This window comes from Myodes glareolus, chromosome 10 (assembly GCF_982192425.1).
Source record: "Myodes glareolus chromosome 10, mMyoGla1.1, whole genome shotgun sequence".
Taxonomy (NCBI): Eukaryota; Metazoa; Chordata; class Mammalia; order Rodentia; family Cricetidae; genus Myodes; species Myodes glareolus.
The window spans coordinates 18,475,800-18,490,743 of record NC_142035.1 but is presented as its reverse complement, the minus strand read 5'-3'; the positions used below and the strand labels follow the sequence as shown (position 1 = coordinate 18,490,743).

The following is a 14,944-nucleotide window of genomic DNA, read 5'->3' as shown; positions in this document are numbered from 1 at the left end:
TTAAGTTTAAGATAATCTTAAACTTAAGGGGAAGTAATCAAGTCTTCCCCTTCTGACCATACATTAATTCTAAGAGATCAAAACTTGTTGTTGTTGTTGTTTTTTTTTTTTTTTGGTTCAGAGGGGAACTAGCTAGCCTTTTAAGATAGTTGGTTTGGAAATGGACAGTTTTTTGCTGTAGATTATGCATGCAATGAGATTGAACAAATCTCATTGTTCAATTTGTGTGTGTTTGTCTTTAACACTGTCTAGTGTAAACTGCTAGAAATGAAGAATAGGGATGAACAGTGTCTTTTTGCATGCTGAAGTCCTCAATGACTTCTAACTGGTCTAGTTGGAGAACTTAACTGGAAGATATTCCCATTGTTATGATTTCCTTTACTGTCTCAGTGAAACAATTAATATATTTTACCAGCACTGCAGAAGCAGACTTTCTCCAAGGTCTAACCACAAAAATGAACTTACTCTGATTATCTTCCCCTGTTTCACAATTATGGGAATGGGAAAATAGCTCAGGTTCCTGTGACTTTGATAATTTTTCCTCATAATGACAATATTAGAAGTGATGACAGTTTGTTTTGATACATTCATGCAATGTATTTAACTCATGTTTCCCTGTTTCCTATTATAGAACTGCATAGGGTTCTGCTCTGTGTTGGGTTAAGTACACTTTTGTCTCTGGACTGACATCGTAGAACCAAGTTACTCAGATTTAAGAAAACTTTGCAAAGGCCTATCTAAAGAGATGGCTCAGTGTTCCCGAACACCTGCTTCTCTTGCAAAGGACCCAATTAGCTTTCTACAGGGTAGCTCATTACCCTCTGTAACTGCTCTCTTCTGTGCACTCCCTGTATATTTTATGTAATATATATACATGCAAGCACTCACATACATAAAACAAAGTAAAGCTTTAAAGAAAAAGAAAAGCATGCATAAATCTGTAGTGTTAAAAAAAATTCTTGTCAAATCAACTGACCATCTTTAAAGACAAAACCAAAACAAGAGCCAAATTAATTCTAAACAACTGATTCTTTCCCAAAAGACTTGAAACTGGCCAGTTCATCACTAGGTTGGAATTTAAATGGTGTTTCAAGGAAAGTGCTAAAAGAAGTTAGGAATATAATGTAAAGGAATTAGTATTAAAAGCCCTGGACTCGTGGGTCATGTCAGTGATAATGATTAAATAAAAAAGAAAAAATAACTTAATAAATATGGATTGTTGATATTCTTTTCACACCTAATCTTCCCTTCATTCTAGTAGATAGCTTCTAGAAATCTATAGTGTTGGGTTTTAATCTCTGAATTTTTATAGATCATAAATTTTTTTGTGAGATACTTGTTCACATCTGGAGACCTTGACTTGAAAGCATGTGGGCCTACTTTTCTATTTTATATTCCTTTTTGCACTGCTGCACTTTTTTCCTTTCCAAGCAAATTTTTTTTCTTTTAATAAAATTGCTACTTGAAGCCAACCCGCAATCAAGGAGACATTTTGAATGCATACATTTCTTAGTTGGTGGAATGTGTGTGGGGTGTTGTTTAAAGGCAAACAAAGTAATTTTATTTGAACACTAATGTATGTCACTCCAATAATGCTAATATATTAGAGGATATGTTCCATTTTTCTGGCTAAACTGAAGTTTTTTCTTCAGGGAATCATTGAATCTTTCTCTGTCACTCCACACCCCCCCCCCTTTTGTTTTGAAAACACGGTTTCTCTGTGTAACAGTTCTGGTTGTCCTAAAATTGGCTCTGTAGATCAGGTGGCCTCAAACTCACAGACCCATCTGCCTCTGCCTTTATAGTGCTAGGATTAAAGGTGTGCACCACCTCCACCTGGCTTTCATTGAATCACTTAATTAAGCTTAAATGATAAGAAGCTTGTCATAGGTCCAGAAGGAAAACTATATTGAGTTTGGAGGAATTGTAAGAAATGATTTGGAGTCTTAATTTTGAAACAATAGAGTTGGTGACAGGAGTATAAGGGAAACATGGTGTTCTGAACCCCTCCACAATTACACTGTGACTGTTAACAACAGATTTAAGCCACTTTAAGAAGCTTTCACATGCTTGCAGACTTTTTCTCTGAATTGGAGAGTAGTTGGTTTGGGGATTAGATATTTTCCTGCATCCAGGCTATTGTCATCAGCTAGTAGAGTTCTTGTCTGTAAAGTTGGTTATAGGAGGACTTTATTGTTCCTTTCAGATCTTAGGCTTTATAAGAATCTTTACTTTAAAAAAATATTTAAATACTTGGTTTGTTTCATACAATTTTTTTTATTGATTTTATTGAGTTAGACATTTTTCTCTGCTCCCCTTTCTTTCTCTCCTCTCCCCTTCAACCCACACCCATGATCCCCATGCTCCCAATTTACTCAGGAAATCTTTTTTGTCTTTTTCTACTTCCCATATAGATTAGATCCATGTATGTCTTTCTTAGGGTCCTCATTGTTGTCTAGGTTCTCTGAGATTGTGATTTGTGGGCTCATTTTCTTTGCTTTATATTTAGAAACCATTTATGAGTGAATACATATGATAATTGTCTTTCTGGGTCTGGGTTGCCTTACTCAAAATGATGTTTTCTAGCTCCATCCTTACTTACTTGTAATGTGAATGTATATTTAAAACGCACATAAAATTTGTCATCTTAACATAAATCAAAGTTGTAATGAGAAACTACTTTACACTATTACAAAGCTGCAATGAGACATATTAAGATGGGAACCAAAAAATGTTGGTGGGACAGAAATAGAAGTTAGAATCTTTGTATACTCTGGAGGCATTTCTATTACTACTACCCAGCGTTTGTTTGTTTGTTTGTTTAAGAATTGGCCTCCTAGACTGGAGAGAACACTCAGTGGTTAAGAGCGCTTGTTACTGTTTCAAAGTACCCGGGTTTGATTCCTAGCACTCACATAATGATTTCTGTAACCCCATTTTCAGGAAATCCAACAGGCACACATGGTGCACATACATGCATGTAAGCAAAATATTCAAAGACACAAAGTAAATAAAAGCAAATTTGATTGTGGGGGAGAGAGAAGAATTAGCTTCCCTTGTGGTTGCCCCAGCTGGCCTTGGATTCCTGGCTCAAATTTTCATTTTCCCTCAGCCTTTCAAGTTACTGGGACTGTAGATTCATGCCATTAGACCCAACAAGGAGTTCTTTGTGTATTCTTATTAACCCTTTATTGCATTTCCAGCTTTCAGATATTTTCTTTTATTATGGGTTGCCTTTTACTTTCTTGAACATGCCATTTGATCCACAGGTATTTTTACTTTTGATGTCGCCCAACTTATGTATGTTTTTATAGTTGTTACTTTTGGTATTATATCCAAGAAATCACTGCTAAACCCAATGTTGTGAAGCTGTTTCCCTTTATTTTCTCCCAGATGTCCAAGTGCATTTTAGCTCTTATATTTAGAATTTTAATTTCTTAGTTCATTTTGTGTTAACTTTTGTTATTTTGTCCTCTTTGCAAATTCCAGTGTTTAGAATCTATCATCTAACCATTGGATGGTCATAAGTCTTGAAAATTACTTGACAATATATGTTGATTACAGTTTTATATAACAGTATTACAACTTCATGGGATTCATGTTTCTTATTCTCTTTCTGATCTTTGTTTAAAATGTTGGGCTTGGAATTAAATAGTAGCAGAACAAACCAGGTAGTGGTGGCACACAGCACATGCCTTTAATCCCAGCTCCTGAGAGGTAGAGACAGGCAGATCTCTGAGCTTGAGGCCATCCTGGTCTATAGAGCAGGTTCTAGGATAGCTAGGGCTACACAGAGAAACCTTGTCTCAGGAAACAAAAACAAAGCCCTCAAACCAGAATAGGCATCCTTGAAATTCTTCTTGTTTAGAGGTAGCAGTAAAGATGAAATCTGAGTTTTAAAGCAATCTGTATGTCAGATGCATTCTATCTAGCTGATTTCTTTTCAAACTGTGAGGATGGTAAGATGTATCTGTGTAAAGGAGGTATTAGAAACATCTGCCAAATGCAGTGCATGATCTTCCAGTAGATTTTGACCTGTAAAATACATTGGATCTCATTGATGAATTTATAATCATACTAAATACAAGAATGAAACTAGAAAACTATTGACTTTGTTAGATCTGATGATATATGTTGTAACTATGTATTAGAAGATCACTTTTATAAGGATAATAGCTAAAGTATTATATATTTACCCACAACTAACTTTATCAGTCAAAATAGAAATTAATATATTTTACTAGTTCTTTGTATATATCCAGTTATTTTATCCATTGTTTTTCTGTATGCTTGATTTTCTTGATTTTATATATTTATTTAGGTTTTTAGGTTAAATATATGTTTTAGGTTATACAGGGTTTTTCTGTAGCTGTGGAGCCAGTCCTGGAATTTATTTGCTCTGTAGACCAGCTGGCCTCGAACTCACATAGATCCGCCTGCCTCTGCCTCCCAAGTGCTGGGATTAAAGGCATGTGCCACCACTGCCTGGTTTTTTTTTTTTTAAATTTCTTTGTTTGTTTGTTTGTTTATAAAAATTTCCACTTCACTGCCTGGTTTTGATTTTTTTTTTTAATAAAAGCGTTTCAGAAAATTATTTAACCTACAGTTTACTTAGAATTTTGCAAGTGTTTGTTAGCTAGCTGGATGTATTTAAGTTCCTTAAACTCAGTGTGCCTCAGTTAAACTATTTCAATCCATTTGTTACATTTGAACTTTTTTGTTTGATTATTTTGTTTTCTTAAGACAAGGTCTTCCTATATAGCCTTGGCTGCCCTAGAACTAGATATGTAGACCAGTCTGTCCTAGAACTCAAGAGTTCTGCTTGCATCTGCCTTCTGAGTGATGGGACTATAGGCGTGTGACAATCCTGCCTGATTGTATTTTGTAATTTTCTCTAAACTTTCACCTGCATTTCATCAGTGTAGTAATGCCTCCTTTGCGTATACTACTGTGGCATGTTGTTAGAATGCCATGGTAGAACAGATATCCCCATTTTCATATTCACTAGTTATTGCTGGGCTCTTTGAATGATAGTCTTTATACCTACTATCTTTGTACTGAAACTGTTAAATGAAATGCTACCACATTCTTTCATCAAGCTTGAAATTGCTGCCTTTTCAGTAAGAAGCAGGTTATTCTTATCCAGCCTTTGAATGAGTACCATCAGTTGATTAATTATTTTGGCATTTGATAGGTGAGAATCTTTTTATTATATAAAGGGATCACTTAATAATTTTGAGCCTTGTCTTTGAAAGGTGGGAGGAAGAACGCTATCCTGAAGGCATCAAGTGGAAATTTTTAGAACATAAAGGGCCTGTCTTTGCTCCACCATATGAGCCTCTCCCAGAGGGTGTCAAGTTTTACTATGATGGTGAGTTATTTCAGGTCATTTGAATTTTGACTAAGAGTTTGCTTCTGTTGGGATAGAAAGTGAAGGCGCCGCCTCTGCTGGACAGTCCTGTATAGTTGCTTCACTTTATTGATCTTGTGTGGTTTGGGAAAAGGAACCTTGGGTGCTTAATTCATAAGGGCCCATTTGCTGCTTAAAAAAATACCGTAAGTAAAGGGGCTATTGGTATCTTATCTGTAATCCTAATAAGGTTTATCTTGGGGCTCATAGCCATCCTATTGTCAGCTCATGGAAGGTTTTTATCGGAACTCAGTTTCTAGGAAGCCGTAAAGCTGTTCTGTTCTGAGGATTTGTTAGAAAAGCCTTACTCAAATACTAGCATTTTATTTTAGTGATAATATACCAGCAAATTGCTTATCATTAGAAATAGTATTTGACAAAGGATTTAGCTGCCTTCATTCAGCCTGTAGGTAGAAATCATAAACTATATTACTCACTTTATGTAATGTAACACTGTCTTCAATAGGTGAATTTTAAAGAAATGTTCTGCCTAGGTCTCTTATTTTTGTTTATTTACTTATTTTTATGTATTTATGTGTTTGTTTTATTTTGTGACGTTTTCTAACTACATAGCTCTACCTGGCCTTGAACTTGCTAAAGTAGATCAGCTGGCCTCGAATTTAGTTCTTTGACCTGCCTCTACTCCTAGGCATGTGCCACCTTACCTGATCTATTTGGTTTTCTTGGAACTTCCCATATTTGCTGAGAGTTCTATCATCTGTGTTTTTGTCCTTGAGATAAGAGATTTGAGAGTAGTCTTTCACAAACCTTTTACTGACAGTGTGCTGATAGTTGATGATATCCAACTCACCTCTTCATTCCAAGAGTTCTGTCCAGGAATGCCAGAGTCTTGTTCGTCAAACCCTACGTATGCTTAAGATTCATTAAGTAGCTCTTTAGTAAATGAGGTGGTAGGACTGGGTGCTTCTGAACAACCAAATAGTCTGTTTACCAATATGGAGAAACACTGGACAGGATAGCTACTAAGAAGTGCCTGTGGCAAACCCTCAGTTATTTGCAATGTCTTTGTTCATCAGCACTGCTTCAGGACTGTGGGTGCCTGTGGGTTTAGGATGGAATAGGCTTATTAGCATCCAACATTTGAAATCTGGATATCAGAAAAATTTTTTTAAATTTAAATTACAACATAACACTACAAAATGAACCGTTTAGGATCACCAAGATGGCTCCATAAGGACATTTGCCGTGAAGCTTGATGACTTCAGTTTAGTCCCTAGTGTCCACATGGTGAAAGAAGCAAGCAATTCCTGCATGTTGTCAGTGATCAGCACATTGCACATACACACACACATTAAATAAATACATGCAACTTACAAAAAAGTGAAACTTGTGTGCTCTGTATCATTAAAGATATTATGTGACATTACTTTAGGATTTAAAACAATGTATGAAACAAATTGTTATAAACCTGGGTCTCATCGTCAACATAACTCATTTCTTTCTCTCTCTCTCTTTTTCTTTTTCTTTTTTTCTCTATTTATTTATTTATCTATTTTTTTTTTTTTTTTGAGGCAGGGTCTCACTACATAGCCTTGGCTGTCCTCGAGCTCAGAGGTCCACCTGTCTCTACCTCCTGAGTGCTGGAATTAAGATGTGCATCATCATGTCCAGCCTGATACTTCATTTCTTTACACACACATATACCCATATACAAACACCACAAAATCTGGATGGCAGTGAGGGAGAAGCGAAAGCCCAAATACTTTTGGTTTCAGATGTTTCCGATAAGGGATGTTCATCTAGTTTTGACCATAGGGCTCATTCTGTACATCAGGAAAATGAATATGCTTATATTAGACACCCAAATCCTATCAATAGATAAAAACTACTATTCAAATTATTTAAGAAATTGACAGCATAAAATATTTCATGGTCTGACTGCAAAACAGTTTGATCAAAAAGTACAAGATAGCCTACATACTGGGTGATTCCTGGAGATTCTTATGAAAATACTTGAAGTTAAACTTCTTGATGAGGACATAAAAATCTAAGGCCTTGGAAAAGTTAATTGCTGGTATTTTGTAACCTGTCTGGGCTTATTAGCTTTAGAAAACTGAGCTGGAAAAGTTAAGGTGATAAAGGATAGATACTAGATCCTTTTCTCTTGGGGTTTCTCTTACTTTTCAGTATAGGAAGCTAAGGCCTGGAAAAGCTCATTGTTGGCTATGGTTTATTCCTCCATTTTCCTTGCCCTTCACTTTAGGAACACTGGTGTTTTCTCTGTTGGTTCTCCTGGGATTTCTTCCCTGTGGTTGTAAAACTCCTAACTGACTTGTTAATCCAAGCTGATAAGTAAGTACTGGTAGACAGGACCTGGTTGCTGAAGCACAGAATGGCAGCCTCTGCTCTGGACCTTTACTGTCAGCTGACTCAGCAGTTTCCGTTTCCAGACGCTCAGCCTCATTCACAGAGTACTATTGCTGGAAACCTATACAACTCTCCACCCACTGCTCTACTGTAGGAGCTCTTGTTTAATCTTTCCATAGCCCGTTTAAAACAGAAACGAGTCATAGTAGTGGCTTTATTGGGAGAAACCCAGTGAAATAGTTCCAAAGATACCCTCACCCCCAAAATAAAAACATTTTTGAATATTTAGATTATGTGAAACATACTAGGGAACTCAATTCATTTAAATTTGTTCCTATCTATTTTTGTTTTGAGACAGTGGTTCTATAGCCTAGGCTAGCTTCAAACACACAATCCTCCCATCTCAGCCTTCTGAATGCCACAGTTATAGGCCAGTGCCACCTTGGCCTCATTATTTTTTTATTTATATTTGAAACATGTTGCAGTTTTGGTAGCAACTCTAATTCAGACCTGAGGGTGGGGTGGGGGAGGAGCAGAAACCTCTTCCTCAAAGTCTTTTTTCAAAACAGAAGCTTGAAGGACCGAGGAGGAACTACACCACCTATTGGCCTTTTAAATTACATCTTCTAAGCTGATCCTCCGCTACAACACAAGTTTCAGTTTTGTCCTGTATTCCCGGTGTTCCTACAGCCAGGAAGAGCACTTCCAGCCATTATAAGATAAGATGTCTTCTGAACTGTACAAGGAGTAGGCTTCTGGTTAACTTAGATTTCTGTAATGAATGTGAATACTTTGGAATTATTAGTACTTACATAATTGTAAATCCGTGGGATTATATTTAATCTCATTTAGAATGCAGCCAAATGTTATTGTACTTCTTTATAGTATTTTAAAGTTTTGTTTTGTTTTTAAATCTCTTTGAAAATTTGATAGGTTAAACTTATACTTTCCTTTCACTGATGGTTATGATCTAAGATACACAAAACCTATGCCTCCTCCAGAATTTCCTTATTAGTTTAGTGGCTTTCCTTATGAACACAGGGGTTTTTTTAAGAGCAGTTTTTACATATACTTATATGCTGTCCAGACCCAGCCATACCTTGTGCTGTGGATTGTTTGGGATTTTCTAAAAGAGGTGAGTTCCTGGTGCTGTTCCCAGTATTTCGGTTGCAATGTATTTCACTCTATGTGTACACTAGTGTTGCAAAAGTGCCATTTCTGGCTGGGAGGATGACTCAGTGGGAAAAGTACTTGCTGTTCAAGCCTGATGACCTAAGGTTGTTTTCTTAGAACCCACATCAAAGTTGGATGAAGTAGCATGCTTGTCTGTAATTCCATCATGTCCCTATGGAGAAATGGCATGAGCTTTTATGCCAGTTAACCTGGATAATGTAGCAGTGAACCAGAGAGACCTTATTTCAAAAACAAGATGGAAGGCAAGGTTCTGACCCCTACATGGACACACACACACACACAGAGGCATGCATGCGCGTGCGCGCGCACACACACACACACACACACACACAATACAGTTTTTGATTCTAGGTCTAGGATTGAGGCCTCAAACTTGTTATTTATAAGAAACTTGTGTCTGATGCTTTTGGTCTGTGAACCATACTTTATGTAGCAAAGGTTCTAGAGGAAAGGTCTTATTTAGGCTTTTTTTTTTTAAATGTGGGAAATCTAGGCTTGCCTGCTATGAATATATATTTTTATTCATATTCCACCCACGTAACTTTGAAGAAGAAAGATGCCTATTTCTTTCCCCCACAATTCCTTTCTTCCACTCCCTGCCCCTATCCTTTCCTCCCCTTCTTGAACAGAGGCTGCTTAGCTTAGCAGTGGCAGGAGTCCTTCTGAGGATTTGATTTTTAAAAACCATTGAAGAGGTGTAAAGGACCCTGCTTGCTGAAAGGAAAAGGAAGAGTGGCTGGGCCTTCCCCAGGTCATCCCTGTCCTGAGCAGGCACCTGGGAACAATTAACTGGCATAGTCTCCAAAAAAGACCCAGGTAAATATCTACTAAAGAGAAGGAGAAATTTTATAAGTAGATATATAACAGTTATGTTGCTCTGTTGTTGTTATAATTATGTATCAGCAGACCTTTGTACACTTTGGAGAGGTAAGCCATCAGTAAAGATGTCTCCAGTATTCAGTACACATAGAATATGAATGATGTTCCTCACTGATTTGAACCATTTTCTTCCTTTAGGTAAAGTTATGAAGCTGAGTCCCAAAGCAGAAGAAGTAGCTACATTCTTTGCAAAAATGCTTGACCATGAATATACTACTAAGGAAATATTCAGAAAAAATTTCTTTAAAGACTGGAGAAAGGTATTATGGCCCATGTGTTCATATCTTAATAGTTCACAAAAGTGCTGACTGGGAGGTATAGCCCATGCATTAATATTTTAATAGCTTGTTTTTTAAAAAAGCAAACTAGTTTAATCAACCCTATTTTGAATTTTATTATAGTAAAAGATGTATGTCTAAATGTTTTTTCTCTCAGCTTTCATATGACACAGGAAGGAGAATTGATCAGATAGGTTCAACAGAAAATCCCGATTCTAGCTGAACAAAAGAAAGTTTGTTTTTGCAGGGAATGTCCTGTGCTGTCTTTGCGCAGAAGTAATCTGACCTCATATTTCATTTTGATTCATATTGGCTCTACCTATACTGTTAGCCTAGGTAAAAATTGCATTGTTCTCCACTTGGATAGTATAAACAAACTGAGTTAAAATTTACCAACTAAGGCTCTCTAAAGCCAGATTTAATAGGAACAGGGGTAGTAGTTATACAGGAAAATAAGACAAAGTGTTTCTCTCATTCCTAAAGTAATTGATTGTGTTTCTAAGGTTGATGTTCATGAGTTTGTATTTTTGTCAAGAATCCCCCTGAAAAATGAGTAGTTTTTCTCCATGATAAGTCACTTAAAAATATTTTTATATTAAAAGAATATAGTTTATAACAGAACAACTCTCCAGCCGCCCCTCCCAAGAAAAAAACACCTTACTGAGATTGGCTACCTTTCTAGACACCTAGAAATAGGAGAACTTATCAATATATTTATATTCTTTTCATTTAACTAGGAAATGACTAATGACGAGAAAAATACGATTACCAACCTAAGCAAATGCGACTTCACACAGATGAGCCAGTATTTCAAAGCCCAGTCGGAGGCTCGGAAGCAGATGAGCAAGGAAGAAAAATTGGTATGATAGAATTTATTAAACTAGAAAATTCTGAATAGTAATTATTGGTCTAATTTTATTGATTCTTGTGACACAACATTGATTTCGTTAATGTTATATTTTTGTGTTAAAGATTCACTACTAAGTCTATGATTTTTTAATTTAGAATGAGCTTTGTGAGTACTTCAGTAACAATCAATAACTTAACTGCTGTAGCATTTAAGCCTGAGGAGCCATGTTCCTCAGCAGCTACAGGTACTCAGGTTTAAGACACATGAAATAATACTGACCATGTACCTACCCATTGTTTCCTTTGGTATCTGTCCACTATCATCCATCTCCATTCCCCAGTGTTGGTTATACTCACTGTGAAAGGTCTTCTAGTATCTAATGTGTGTGTTCTCTGCGAGCCACCTGTTTTCATAAACAGATGCAGCTATTTTCATATTCTAAGTAGTTGGAACAAACAATATAGCCTTTGATCTTAAAATATTTCCTATTTAGAAAAAGTTGCCAAGCCCTAATTTAGAGAAATCTTAAGGTAGGTTTTATGCCTAACCAGCATCCAGAAGTTAAGGATTTCAAAGAGATTTCTGTACTTTATGGTGCTGTAGTCTTGACATTTTAAAGGACTTGTAATTAAAGTAACTTAATATTATTTTGGTCCATTCTTTTAGATTATTGAGTTGTTCTAACTGTCAACTATCTTTCTGTGTTGGTACGTGCCTATAATCCCATTTCCCAGTGGGATGTAAGACTTAAGAAGCCTGAGCTAATGTGGGACTGGGCAAATAGCTTTCCTTAAACTTTTGATCCTCCTGGGTTCGTTTTATCTGTTGTTTTCCAAGTCACTGAAATTTGGTCTAATATTTACTTAGGGAAATTTTAAGGTTTTAGTTGTATATGAATGCATGCATGTGTATGTGGCTACACTTGGAGACCAGATGTCGGATTGCCTAGAGCCGTTACATGAGGTTATGAGCTGCCCAGCATGGTTGCTAGGAACTGCCTTAACCATGGCGCCATCTCTACAGCCCTAGTGTTTTTAAATATAAAGATTACTTTGGACCTTTGCTCTTGGAATACTAGTTCAAATAACAACACTTTTATAAACATTTCCTTGTTTAGGCCCCTTGGCAGGGGGACCTGTGGCCAGTAAGTCGAGCAGGGCTTGGTTATTGAATCACTACATAGAATTCATTCATCTATGGGCCATGATGTTGAACTCTTATAATCTCAGAACTGGGAAGAGGTAAGCCAGGAGGATCAAGAGTTTAAGGAAAGCAAGGCCTTGTCTAATAGCCAAAACAATAACTAGACAGTGTTGACAGAGGTTTCTGTTCGCCCAGTCCCACAGCTGTTCAGTCCCAAAGAAACACACAGAGGTCTACATTAATCATAAACTGGTTGGCCTATTAGCTCAGGCTTCTTAAGTCTTACACCCTACATTAACCTATAATTCTTGTCTATGGCAGCCATATGGCTTGCTGCTTTTTATCAATGAGGCATTCTCATCTTATTTCCTCTGTATCTGAGTTACTACTGCAAACTGAGTCTTTCCTCTTCCCAGAATTCTCCTGTTCTCATTGCCCCACCTCTACTTCCTGCCTGGCTGCTGGCCAATCAGCATTTTATTAAAACAATATAAGTGACAGGATACAAGAGCATTGCCCCACAGCACTCCCCTCCCCCCATTTTTTTCCAAAACAAGAACTCTGAATCTAATCTCCTTTGTTTAGCTCCCCCCCCCCACCATTATATGTAACAACTTGTAACCGACACTCTAAACAAAGATAAATATCCTTAATCCATTTTTTTGGTAATGTGGATGTAGTTTTCCAAGCAATTTCCTGCTTGATTGGGGATGCTGATAATATTTTTTTAATATTTATTTATTTATTTATTTATTATATATACAATATTCCTGCATGTATGCCTGCAGGCCAGAAGAGGGCACCAGACCTCATTACAGATGGTTGGAGCCACCATGTGGTTTCTGGGAATTGAACTCAGGACCTTTGGAAGAGCAGGCAATGCTCCTAACTGCTGAGCCATCTCTCCAGCCCTGGGATGCTGATAATCTTATGGGGACCTAAGAAAATTTAGGATTATGGTTAAGTCCTGAATGAAATACTTTGAGGCTTGATCATCTCAGCCAATAGTCTTGATGCTGTTCTGTATGTAGTATTCAGAGGAAACTCCAGAGGACCTCTGAAATCTTGGATCATATGGGCCATCTGCTCCTATCAGAGATCCTTGCGGGTGGGGGTAGTCTTCCTTGATCAAACCTGATTTTTCTTAACCCAGAATGAATCCAGAGCCTCTCATTTCCTGTGGAAACTAAAGCAAAATCTCTTCTCCAAAGTAACATATCTCTTGACTTAAGTTTTGAAGTCAAAGCATTTTCAAAATATATATGTTGTATTAATCCAGTGGTATTTGTAATCATGTGTCTTTTAGCAACTGTTGCTCCTTTCTCAACGATCAAACAATTCAGACAACACAATAATGTACAGTATCCAGACTCTCTGTATATTTTCTATCTTTATGTGGCTTTATTTTAAATTCTATTTCTTTTTATTTTTAATTTTTGATGTTTTGTGACAGGGTTTCTGTGTGTATCTGGCTGTCCTGGAACTAAACTCTGTAGACCAGGCGGTCTTTGAACTCACAGAGATCTGCCTGCCTCTGCTTCCCAGGTGCTGGGATTAAAGGTGTGTGCCAACACACCCAGCTTTCTCTCTCTCTCTCTCTCTCTCTCTCAGGACTTTATCCTTTTTCTTCTCTCTTCCAAGCCTACACATTTTTAAACACACTCTAAACTATTTAGAGGGCTTTTTTTTCATCTGAATCTATCTCTTTACTGAATATCTCTTTTTCTGATCACATGAGTCTTTAATTTACTAAGTGATATGGCTAGAATTAAAGCCATGACTTTGGCTGGATCCACCCCGTTCCTTAACTTTCTGAGAGTCTAGCCTCATGGCAGAGATACCAACTAGAGCCATGTTGCCACAATGCTATGAAGTTTCAAGGTTCCTGACACCACCTAGAAACATGCTGTTGGGTATTCTTAAACACCATTTAAGTGTTTTGTGGTGGGGCCTCTGAATGGGGCTGCAAAGTTTTTTCAACTAAAGCTGAGTTAAGGAAGTTTCTCTTAAATAAGACGTGCTTGCCTCTATCAAAGAGAGCCCATCTGAGAAAATGCTGCTACCAAGAAGCCGTGCTTAACTCTATTCTTTTGTGTCTAGAATTACTTCCCAAGCTCTCTTAAGTTTTATGGGGATATAGTTGCCCCACTTTGGGTGCCATTTTTTGACAGAGGTTTCTGTCCCGCCTGGTCCTGCATCTCTTCAGTTCCAAAGAAACACACAGAGGTCTACATCAATCATAAACTGATTGGCCTATTAGCTCAGGCTTCTTATTAAGTCTTACATCCTACATTAATCTATAATACTTGTCTGTGTCAGCCATGTGGCTTTCTACTTTTTATCGGTGAGTAATTCTCATCTTCCTCTTTGTCTGGGTTAAGACTGCAAACTGAGTCATTCTTTCCTCTTCCCAGAATTCTCAAATTCTGATTGTCCTGTCTGTACTTCCTGCCTGGCTACTCGCCAGTCAGCATTTTATTAAAACAATACAAGTGACAGGATACAAGGTTTAGTTATTTACTATGTATACATTATTCTGCCAACATGTCAGAAGAGGGCACCAGATTTCATCATAGATTGGTTGTGAGCCACCATGTGGTTGCTGGGAATTTAGCTCAGTACTTCTGGAAGAATAGCCAGTGCTCTCAACCTCTATGCCATCTCTCTAACCCCCACAGTATTAATTTTTAAGGTTAACATTTAAAAATATCTAGGTAGAACTGGGACTGCAGCAGCTCATTTGTTATAGGTCTTGCCTGAAGGCTTGCATGAAACCCTGACTCTGCTCCCAGAACTGCATAAAACCATGCATGGTGGTTGGTACATTTCTGTAATAGCAATCAATCCTTGGGAAGTGGAGAC

The 14,944-nt window shown here is 37.3% G+C and overlaps 1 protein-coding gene across 1 annotated transcript in view; it reads left to right on the top strand.

Moving 5' to 3' along the window:
* Positions 1-14,944, top strand: part of Top1 (DNA topoisomerase I) — an 88,881-nt gene that overhangs the window by 54,051 nt on the left and 19,886 nt on the right. Inside the window, exons 9-11 of the mRNA XM_087911049.1 lie at positions 5,256-5,371; positions 9,950-10,071; positions 10,827-10,949. Of these exons, the coding sequence (XP_087767175.1) occupies positions 5,256-5,371; positions 9,950-10,071; positions 10,827-10,949 (361 nt within the window). The remainder of the gene's footprint in view (positions 1-5,255; positions 5,372-9,949; positions 10,072-10,826; positions 10,950-14,944) is intronic.